The sequence below is a fragment of the Calypte anna genome, chromosome Z (genome assembly GCF_003957555.1).
Source record: "Calypte anna isolate BGI_N300 chromosome Z, bCalAnn1_v1.p, whole genome shotgun sequence".
Lineage (NCBI taxonomy): Eukaryota > Metazoa > Chordata > Aves > Apodiformes > Trochilidae > Calypte > Calypte anna.
In genome coordinates this window covers 47,842,117-47,853,272 of record NC_044274.1, presented here as the reverse complement: position 1 = coordinate 47,853,272, position 11,156 = coordinate 47,842,117, and the positions used below count along the sequence as shown (strand labels likewise).

At 40.2% G+C, this 11,156-nt stretch overlaps 1 protein-coding gene across 2 annotated transcripts in view; it reads right to left on the bottom strand.

The window, feature by feature from the left end:
• Window positions 1–759: 759 nt before the first annotated feature.
• MRPS27 (mitochondrial ribosomal protein S27) overlaps window positions 760–11,156 on the bottom strand; it is a 45,664-nt gene continuing 35,267 nt past the window's right edge. For both annotated transcript variants that reach the window (XM_030467672.1, XM_030467673.1), the window contains 3 exons: window positions 9,462–9,604; window positions 6,012–6,167; window positions 760–1,166 (listed from right to left, as the gene is read on the bottom strand). In XM_030467672.1, the coding sequence (XP_030323532.1) occupies window positions 927–1,166; window positions 6,012–6,167; window positions 9,462–9,604 (539 nt within the window). In that variant the 3' untranslated portion in view covers window positions 760–926. The remainder of the gene's footprint in view (window positions 1,167–6,011; window positions 6,168–9,461; window positions 9,605–11,156) is intronic.

Sequence of the window (11,156 nt, the reverse complement as noted above, 5' to 3'; positions counted from 1 at the left end):
CCAGGAGCAGCATAAAGTCAGTGGCTGCAGCTGATGAGATTCAGTGGTGACAGGGAATGTAGGCAGGGACGGATGCTGAAGCCCCCCCCAATGCACTGTGATCCCTTTCTTCCTTGCTGTTTCCTTGTGCTCTGTGTGAACAGCTGCATTGTTTTACCAATCTGAACAATGAAGCACGGGACTGTGTACACAGCTGAGACAAGAAAGGAATTAGGTCAAAAATCTCATGAAACAGCACCCAGAATATAAAAGAAAACTGCACCACAGTATAAAGCTTCTCAGTGCGTGAAGGTGAAGTGACCATGCATATTTCTCTGCTGACCCTAAAAACAGCAGAGCAGAATTAGTAAAGTCAGAATTTTTTAACATCCTTACAAGGAAGGCACATCTGAGTGCATGTACAAGTGCTAACTAACTAAACTGCAACTCTTAAAAAGCAGTCTGAAGTTAGGCTTTCAGCTCCATGTAGCCTGAATTTTTCAAATGGGTTGGGAAAAAAAATAAATAATTCAATATATGTTAATCCTCTTAGTCTCTGAAGTTCAGAGTAGCCAAGGCACTCTTTCCTGTGAGAAAGCCCAACTGAAACAATTTGTTTGAGATCCTTCCTTCTTCTTTTGTTCCTTCCACCCTCTATACCTTTCATCACAGGCAAACTGCTTCTCATGCCTTTGTGTTGTCTCCATCCCACCCTCTGCCTGTCTGATGGTAGAAAGAAAATGTATCTTATTCAAAATAGATTTCTAAACCACATATAACTCTACTTCAGTAAACAGGCAAAATGGGTAAAGTTTAATTTGCATACATCAGTCACATATAGTCACATCTTTGAAGTGAACAATTGAAGTGAAATACTAATAATGATGATCACATCAGTTCACTGATAGGGGAATGCACACCACGATGGCAGTCTCCGAGTTCCAGTACTAAGCCGATGCTTTCGCTAGCTTCCTAGCTTCCATTTCCTGCCTGGCCTTTTCTCTTGACTCTCTCTCTCTCTCAATGAGATTTGCTTGTTCTTCCTCCCACTGCTTTAGCTTCTGCTCATGTTTTGCAATATCTTCCACTTCACATCCTGGCAGCTTTTCCTTGACAAGCTGGGTGGTCAGGGTTAACAGGCTTTCAGATTCAACCTTGCCAAGTGAATGCAGCTTAGAGCACAGCTCCTGTCATAAAAAGGGATTTGGTGGGGATTGAGAAGGAAAGAGAACATCAGTCAAAAGACCATCAGTCACAAAATGCTTCCTTATACCAACCAATAGATTGCTGTTAGAAACTGTTAGTTGAGCTATACAGGACACATAACTCTTTCATCCCAGCGAAGTGTTTTGACTGTGCTAGCTGGTTACCATTTCTTGAAATGCAAAGCTCTAGAATATTACTTTTTAAGAAACAAAATTAAAACAGTCAAGCTTCACTTTCATTAACAATTGTGATTACTGTTCAAAGATCAGTTAAATAGTATTAATAAAGATGAGCTGACCAGTCAACACAATCTTACCTGAAAACCTATGTAACAATTTGCCCCCCACAGCCTGCATTAGCAGCAGATGCACATAATTTTAAATGCTCTCACTAAAGTAATTCCCATGACTTTTCTTCCCAACAGTTGCTGTGATCTGAGGCTCGACTAGGCTCACACAGAATGTACAACAGCACTAAAGCAGTGGATATTTTTTTCAGGGCTCTGGTGCACTGAATCCAACAGTAGAGCTTCAGTGAGAAACTGCAGCATTTGCTTCTTGAGCTTCACCTCTCTACATGTCATGCTGCATAAAAATGTTGATTTACTTAAGATGATGAATCACGCAGTGATACTATTTCTGTCTTTCTGGAATCTTTAGCCTCATGGCTCACTAACAGTCTCATTAATTGCCTCAAAAGTGCAGGTACACACCCCAGGGGGAGTCCACTAGGGGGGAAAAATTACATGGCACTGACAGATTCTTTATTCCTTGCTCACTCATTGAGTAGCAATGCATTTTGCTGAATGTTCTTTTAAATAAAACATTTTACTGAGTTCAGCACTTGCAGAAATACTTAGTGAGTACACATCCTAAAGGAAAGCACATGCTCCTTTCTTCAGTCCTCTGACTAAAGCCTACTGTTTTGCATTGCAGGATGATGGAACAACGTGGGGATCACTCACCTCCAAATAAAATGGTAATTCTGGGGCCATGCAAACATCCAGACTTTCACTTCCAGCTATCACTGGAAGCTCACATGCTATGCTGCTATAGCACAGTGTTCCTCTTAACCCCAGCTCATGCTGGCAATAATCTGTGATGGCACTGCTGCTCAGCTTCTGTCTTGAGGCTTTGCCTGCCTTATACACAGAAAGCTATGATGTCCCCTCTGAGACCTCTCCACTTCTCTGCCTTAGCCAATACAACTGCAGGCTTTGTTGAGTTTTGTCAGATCTTTGGATGTTTGAACTGGATAGAGAAGATTAAAGACTAAAATGCCAGGGATGCAGGTCTGAGGGGCTAGAGAATTTTTCTCTGTTTTTTTATTTTATAATAAAGAATGAAAACAAAACCAATGGCTTTGAAGCCACTGGACTAAAACCAAACTCAATGTTCACGTGTATTATCTCAATTTTGTTTGAGATGTCAGTAAGTATAAAATGCATCAGTGAGGAACATGAAGAAACCAAACAGGATGGGTCTGAGAAAGGAATATGACAACTATACTCATGTTTACAGGTTAGATACTCAGTTGAAATACAACTGGTCTCGGTCCTTCAGACTCTCCTTACTAACCACTACCAAGGATGTACTGAAAAAAGGGGTTTATGTGCTGAACCTAAGCAGAATGAAACTGAATGAGAGAAAAACAACACTGGAAATTAGCAAGACTTCTCTCCTGAACCATTACTGGTACCACTGAACTCCTGGAATCCTGCTCTGCTGTGATACATTAGCGAAATTACTTTAGGAAAGCAGCAGGTTCTGTGACCTGCAGGTAACAAAAGGGCACATTCCTAAGTTGCTAAGTAATTTATTTTTACAAGCAGTCTCTAGGGCTCTGCAGTCAGACAGTTAAGAGATGGAACACTGCTTTTAGGGAGGGTGTTCCCAGCATTTATGTGATGAATGCTTGTCCACTGATCACTGACACAGATGGAAGGAACTGCCTGAGGAACACTGGACTGAGTATCAGGCCTCAGCATACAGGATCTAAAAACAGTTAATTATAACAGAAATGACAGTATCAGACCAAGAGTCAAAACTACAGCTCTAAAAGCTTTATCTGTAAAGAGCCAAATGCCCCCAAGTCCTGTTTGTTTTATTAGAAGTGAAGGACATGCTGCCTCTCACATCATCTCTGTTAGGCTGCTGCAGTTTTTTCAGGTACTTCCACAAATGGTTGTTTTGAAGGCTGGTATTGATCATGGTGTCCAAGTGTGTGCATAAAAGCCATAAAGAAAAAGCTCTAGACAGGAACTGCATGTCTGGAGCTAATCCACATGCTCTTTCCCTCACATCCAAGTGTATGAGAACCACCCAAGCAGGAGTCTTAAGTAGTAATTGGTTTTGAGCTCAAGGATAAAGACTGGGAAGTGCAGGCTAAAGCAGGTCTGGACAAAGCACAAGCCAAGTGTTTTCAGCAGCAGAAGTGCAAATCCTGTGTTGGGGTTACATTGCATGAGAGGCAGTTAATCTGTGCTGGGACAGCCAGGGTGAATGCCAACACCACCAGGCTGCTTCAGAGTTGCCACCTTTCTTCAGACTTGTATGGACTTCCAGTCAACCTCTCTGTCCTGTGAATTATGCTGGAAAGTGTCCAGAGATTCAGCTCAGAACACTGTCTGGTACTGGCTGAATGGATTTGAGTTGGAATCTGAGGGCTCTTTCAGGTTTAGCTGAAGCAGCCAGAGAGCTCCTTTTCTCATCCAGACAACCAGAAACTGTGGCTTACTTACATATACATAATGGTTGGACGCCTAGTCTTACATTGAGGCTTTTCTGGTGAGAGCTTTAGAGTTCAGCATCGGGACCATAGTTTGCTCAAGTCAAGGCAATCACTGCCATATCAGGGAATGCCTAAACTGGAGTTAATTATGGAAACTGTGGAGGGTTGAGGTGAGAAGAAAAATATTCTGTTGGCACTATTTTGTTCCCAGTTTGACACTACAGATGATGATAAGTTGGGAGAGTGTGCTGATCTGCCTGAGGGCAGATCCCCCAGAGGGATCTGGGCAGGCTGGAATGATGGTCAATTGCATGAGATTCAATGAAGTCAAGCATCAGGTCCTGCACTTGGGTCACAACAACCCCATCCATTGCTACAGGCTTGGAGAAGAGTGGCCAGAAAGCTGCCAGGCAGAGAAGGACTTGGAGGTGCTAGTCAACAGCTGGCTAAATATGATCCAGCAGTGTGCCCAGATGGAAAGCAGGCCACCAGCATCCTGGCTTGTATCAGGAATAGTGTGGCCAGAAGGAGAAGGGATTGTGCCTCTGTACTGAGCACTGGTGAGGCTATGCCTCAAGTACTGTGTTCTGGGTTTCTCTCTACAAGGACACTGAAGTGCTGAAGCAAGTCCAGAGGAAGGCAATAAAGCTGGTGAAGGGTCTAAAGCATAAGTCTTACAAGGAGCAGCTGGAAGATCTGGAGCTGCTTAGCCTAGAGGAAAGGAGACTGAGGGCAGACCTTATATCATTCACTACCTCGACCTGACAAGAGGTTGTAGCAGGCATGGGGGTCGCTCTATTCTAAGTAAAAAGCAAGAGGACATGAGAAAATGGAGTCAAGTTGCACCAGGGAGTTTAGATAAAATATTACAAGAAACTTCTTCACTGGAACATATTGCCCAGGGGAGTGGTTGAATCACCATCACTGGAGGTGTTTAAAAGACATACAGATGTGATGCTTGGGAACAGGGTTTAAGCACTGGCAGAGCTAGGTAATAGTCAGTCTAGATGATCTCAAAGGTCTTTTCCAACAGTGACAATTCTGTTACTCTGTAATTCTTTGATTTAGACCTTATTTTGAGCACTCTGCATGACTTTCTGTAAAGCTAGATAGCAGACAGAAAATGACACTCACAAAAATGTTGTACTTACTCCTTGGAAGTGCAGCTGTGTTTACCTAGTTCATTGTAATACATTCAGGCATTTATTACCACAGGCCGAACACTCACTGATCACAAAAGAACTTTAAAAAGTTCTAAGTTTAAGCACTATAGATTAGTGGCAAATAATTTAGGTGAATAAAAATTTAAGAAAGGAAAAGTGAGTCTGTGTAGGATGAAATCATATGATACTAGTCTTTTAACTTCTGAGATTTCTTAGGAACAACTGCCCAAGGTCATGACAGCAACAATGGAAACTGATGGCCTACCAAAAGAGTATTGCTCTTGAAACTATAAGCCAGATTAGTTTTAACCTGGGGTATTTAATTGTTTACCACAGCATAAATCAGAGATGGTAAAATGAGTCCATTAAATAGCTATGAGATGATCAAATAAAAAGCACTCATTATGGAGCTGTGCCCTAATGAACAACTGTTTGTGTTTCACATTGTTATTATCAGTATGAAGGCATAAAGATAAAAGGGAGGCAATATAGCCCTACTTAATTCCCCAGAAAGTACAGGATGCAGCATTCCTATTTAATCACAACATACACAAATGAAAAATAAATTCAGCAGTGTCTCATGCCTGTTACAATTTATTTTAATGAGCAAGAGCCCACACAAGGTCAGATAATGGATCTCTAATGACACACCACTTTTGCAAAGAGGATTGAATTTATTGTGTTGATGTATGAAAAGTGACAATAAAATCCCAGCAGACAGCCAAAAGACAAGTGGCCTTGAGCATTTATCTTTGTAGGCTGCTGCTTCGTGTTTGAAGAAGTGAACATATAAGGTGACGTTAGGTTAAAAAATGCTAGGTAGGACTCCTGATGCACTGAACTGTTGCCAGTCTAATACCCATAATAACAGAGCACATATATTTTCTAGTATATATTATTTAGTACATCTTAGAATATTTAGATAAATGATACCTTGAATCGGCTGTAGTACTCAGGTGCTTTAGACTGCTCTGTTTCTTCTGATTCTGTGTACTGTGACTTCTGCTTTAATTCCTTGACTTCTTCATCTGATTCTGGACCAAGTTTTGCTTCAAGAACAGACTGCAAAATGTTCTCCAGAGCATCAATCTGAGCAATCACATTTGTCAACGTTAGTATAAACCGTTTGTTTGCACAAATCTGAGTAACACTGGTGTCAAGCTTACAAACAACTTCATGAGTTACCATGCATTTTGAGATTACTTCAATGTGTGATAAAAAGAAAAGCAAATTCTAATAGGAAATAGGACTTACTCTTGGAAGGATTTTGTACTGTATGTGGGAACTGTGAGGTTGGACATTAAATCTTTGCAATAGAACAACACCACCATCCCCTGTCAACAGTAAAGCTCCCAATGACTCAGACGCTAACTGATATCTGCAAATTTGTCAGATATTAGTCTAATGGCTCCCTCTTGGCCTGGTGTCTGGCCACAAACATTAATACTAAGTGGTAGTCAAGAGTGGTAATAACACTAGCATGATACAGAATCACAGATTAATCTCAGATATTACTATCCAATATTTGAACAATATAATTTCTAACAGATCAACTCAATACCTCTTTTGTGAAAAGAAGTAGGGAAATCACAGGAAAAATAGACATGCAGGCATGTATTATACTGATACTAGGTTTTGGCTGGGTTTTTTTTTCTGTCTCTGTTCTCTTCATGCTTTTTTGTCTTTTGATGTAGTAAGAGAATCACCCTCTCTTAATTTAACTGTGGTTGTATCAAAAGAATGCATTAGCATCTCCAAGATTAGTTCTGTATGTATTATTGCCAGAAAAGATGGAACTATGGAACTGCTGTATGGATTCTGCTACTGATGTAATTATTTCATGCAGATTGACTGCAATTCAAAATTGAGCTTTTGCAAATGCAAAAAGCTGCTAACCTTCCATCAATCCTAATTCTGAATGCTTATCAGCAGGACGAAATAGCTCTCTGTAACCTCTGAATCTGTGATGCTTTCTCAAAGCAAAAGGGTTTTTGATACTTGCAATTTCATATATAATGCTAAAGGAATAAAAATTAGGCTTATTTGAATTAACATTCTTGACAATGAAATGTAATCTTCAAACTAGCAGTACTGAAACAGGATGTAATGAACCATGACAAAACAATAATGTGCTTGAAAATACATACACTCATTTAGAGACTTTCAGACAACTGAAAAAACCACTTGCTTGTTCACAGTTTAACAGTATAGTTCAATACCAAAATTGTATTTCTATTATGTTTTTAAGGTAGTAGTGATAGACACACACACCTTTTTGATCAGAAATGTATGGAAGCTTAAAGTCTGAGAGAAAACTAAGTGATAACGATCACACAAATTACTTGAAAATGTTCACACAAAACCTGAGCACTTAAAAAAGTTCATCTGAAAACTTCCCTTTAAGATAATGACATTTACTCAGCCAGAAATTATTACTACCTTTTGGAAAAGAACCAAGCTTGCCATACTAGGGTTGTGTCTTTCACAAGTAACTCTGTGACTGTGCAGGTATGCAAAGACGGTAATTTATAATACGCCCTGTATTTCTCAGTGCTATTGATATGGATTTATGAGAACTGCGTAATGGTCAACCTAGCTCTGGCCAAGACAGGCCCAGGACACTCCAGGAAAAAAGGGTTTATGGCATTTGATGTTCTTTCTGTCATACCTCTGCTGAAATTAGACTGACCCCAGTATTGACCTGGTCAATGCTCTTAATCCCTCATCCTTAGGTGTAATGTATTTTAGTTGGAAGTAGTAATTAAAAATACATTTTATAGATTTTAATAATCAAACATTAATGAGCATTTAGGTAGAAAAGGCCAGATGATGCAAATCAATACATCGTAATTACACCAGATAAGGATGAATGTATTTTCCTTGTATTCCTTTCTCCACTGGGGCCACAAAAATACATTAGAGAAAAATTATTTTGATAATAACAAATGGACGAGGCCTGGCCTTGGTTCCTCAGCTTGGTGAAACTTACGTGACTTGCACCACTGTTTATATAGTACTCCCTAGAAATCCAAATGAGGCCAAATATCTCCTCAGGAAAGTCTGTGTCTCTCATGAGCATTGCTTTTTGGGCTCTACTACTGGTTTTATAATAACCTTATAAAATCTTAGTTCCTCACTGAATGAAGTAAAGAGTTTCTGGGAAGAAAGTATTGCTAGATATGACCAGTATTTACTATTTTTGCAGTATCAGTACACAGAGGGATGGATGAAGCCTTGTGCAGCCTGGTCTAGTGGGAGGCATTCCTGCCCATGCAAGGAGGTTGGATCTTGATGATCTTTGAGATCTCTTCCAACCCCAGCCATTCTATGATCCTATGGGCCTGCTGTACCAAGACAGATGGAATGTTTCAATACTAGGATGTTCATCTACAACCCAGAGGCTGCTGGGTTTGTAAGCAAAAAACATCACAAGTGTATTAGGCTGAGTTCTTCAGGCTTGGAGTAAGGAAATACTACAAACCCCACACACCTGAAAAGGTAACTCAAAATGGTGGATGTTGTAGATGTGACACTTTTTTACTTGCACTGTGCAGTACTACATAGAGCTGCTTCTGAGTATAAAGTGGCAGACAGGAGAACCTGCTGAGAAGTGCTTTGCTCTTTGTCACACGAAAACCAAGACTGCCAATGTAGTAGTGAAGCTAGCCAAAGAGAGACCACAGTCATAACAGAGACACCTTCAGGAACAAGTACAAAGAAGAGAAGGTGAGACCTCAATGCTGTTTCTGTGCTCGTGTAGCTTCCTGTTACTTGTCCCTAACCTGTCTGATTCAAGGATCAGCCTGCTGCCCCACAGCACTCTTAAGCCCCAAGTTCCTTTGTCAGGACTGATCTCACAAATTGACCAGATCTTCCCATCACCCCCAAGTGAGAGCATTACAACCCTTCTAGAAATTATTCTATGCTGTTGCTGGATCAGTATCACTCACAACGTCATCTCACAGAGCACAAAACCGCATGGAATTAGCTGGCAGAGGAACAAGATGTGGTATTTCATCCTCACTGCTCTGAAGGATGTTTCAGAGTTCCAAAGTTTAGGTGATAAAGGTGTCTTACCACCTAAACAGACATGATTTTTGTGACAGAGACCCAGTTTTCTCTATAAGGAGGGGAAGGCTTAGGAAACATACTTAAATGGTTTGTGGCAGTAACAGGCAGTCATTTCCAAGGACACACCAGTAGACATCATCTCTGGCTCATCACCTGAAGGGGTAATTCTGTTCTAACCATTACTGTCTTCCAAAAATGTCTGAGGCATTGCTAGGCCTCTTTTAACCAGCAAGGCACAGAATGAACAGGTTTTACTGTAGTCTGGCAATCTGTATGAAATTTCGTGTTCAGAGGTTTAGTCTTCATACTTACAGCTTCTTTGCAGATTTTGCTGTCCCCTGACAATGAAGCCACATTCTCCATCACTTTCAATGCTCGATTAAGGTATCCAGGTGTCCACATTAGTGGCATTAGATTGTATACAGCTCTTAGCCCTTTATTCAACTCCACTTTCCCTATGATAAAAAAACACTTCAGTGTTAGTACTTCAACCCTTGAATCCCCACAAAATACATATGCATTTGCTCTGTTTTTCAGAAGTCACAGCAAGTACTTTCATTTTGTGGTAGAACCAAGACATATCTTCAAAGCTGCTCTAACAGAACTGCTACTACCTTATTTTAATAAGGTGCCTTATTTTTTGCCAAACTTCATGGCTATTATGTGTTGGTTTCTGGTTCCTTCCCATGGCCCCTTGTCCCCTAAACTAGAAATTTTCTCCAGATGGAAAAGAAGAGAAGTAGTCATGTTTCATTGCTGTCTGGCAGTTGTAACAGCAGCTCTGAGCAGGATGTCTGCAGATCACAGACAAGTGTCTCCTTCAGGGATGCAGTCAGCCTTCAGGGACTAACTGTGTAGTACGTGTGCACAAAATCAAGTCTCCAGACTCACATCTGTGGCCTTTAGGGTCTACTCACATATGTGTCATGACCAGACTGTACATTATTTACAGCACACAATCTGGCTAACTATAGAGCTTAGTACCCCTACTTCTCCTGAAACTTCCTGAGAAGAAATACGGAAGATCTGCCAAGTGGAATTCTGATTCTTGATTTAGGACATTCTGTGCAACAAAGTCTTCAGTGACCTTAGCAGGACCTATGATACACAGCAGCACTGACAATGTGGCTTTTCTTATGATGGTAATTCTTAAGAGAACAAAAAATTCCTACATTATAGAAGAAATCTCCCATTGCAGTTGGTGAGTACTAATTTACAATGACTGTCACTCTATGGTTTTGACTTTTTCGTTGTCTATGTAAAAAAATAATACCACATCAGTGTAATTTACTAGACTTGCATCCAAGCTCTCAATCTAATTTGCACTCTGGCTATAGTGACATAAAACTACAAAACACACCATACTCTACATGGTAAAAATAGATTATGAAAAGCCAGGTATTTAAGTGCACAGACAAAGCTTGTGGACTACTGCTAAATTAAAATAGCTAAGGTGCTTGAGGCCACTCTGTGCCCATACACATCTTCCACTCTTGCAGAGTTTGGTTCCATTAGTGCTGGCAAGACTGTAGAATATGTGACATAACAGTAAATAGCTTTTGATCTACTGAATATCAATGTCATGAAGCAAGCACTACTGCTCACAGACAACAACGAAGTACATTTTTTAAATACAGTCACTACTCAACCGATCTATATGACACAAAGAACACCCCACCCCAAATTGAGTGCCAACAGGACAGTAGTTCCTATTTGTATCAGTATCTCCACTGGATAGCAAACTAGAGCTCTAAGGAAAATCCTACTTTAAATTTAATTCTTGCTTTTATCTGCCTTTTTGATTTAAAATTAGGATTTTGTCGTGCAGTCATGGTAAGTCCAAATCAACATCTGCCACTTACACATAGTATTTCGAGGTCTCATTTTAAGAACAAGTCCACTTTTTATTGCTCTTAATATATTCTGGAATAAATACAATATAGTAATGGACCAACTGCATAACCAAAAATTTTAAATTAATTGCTTTCAACTAAGTTATACTTTTGA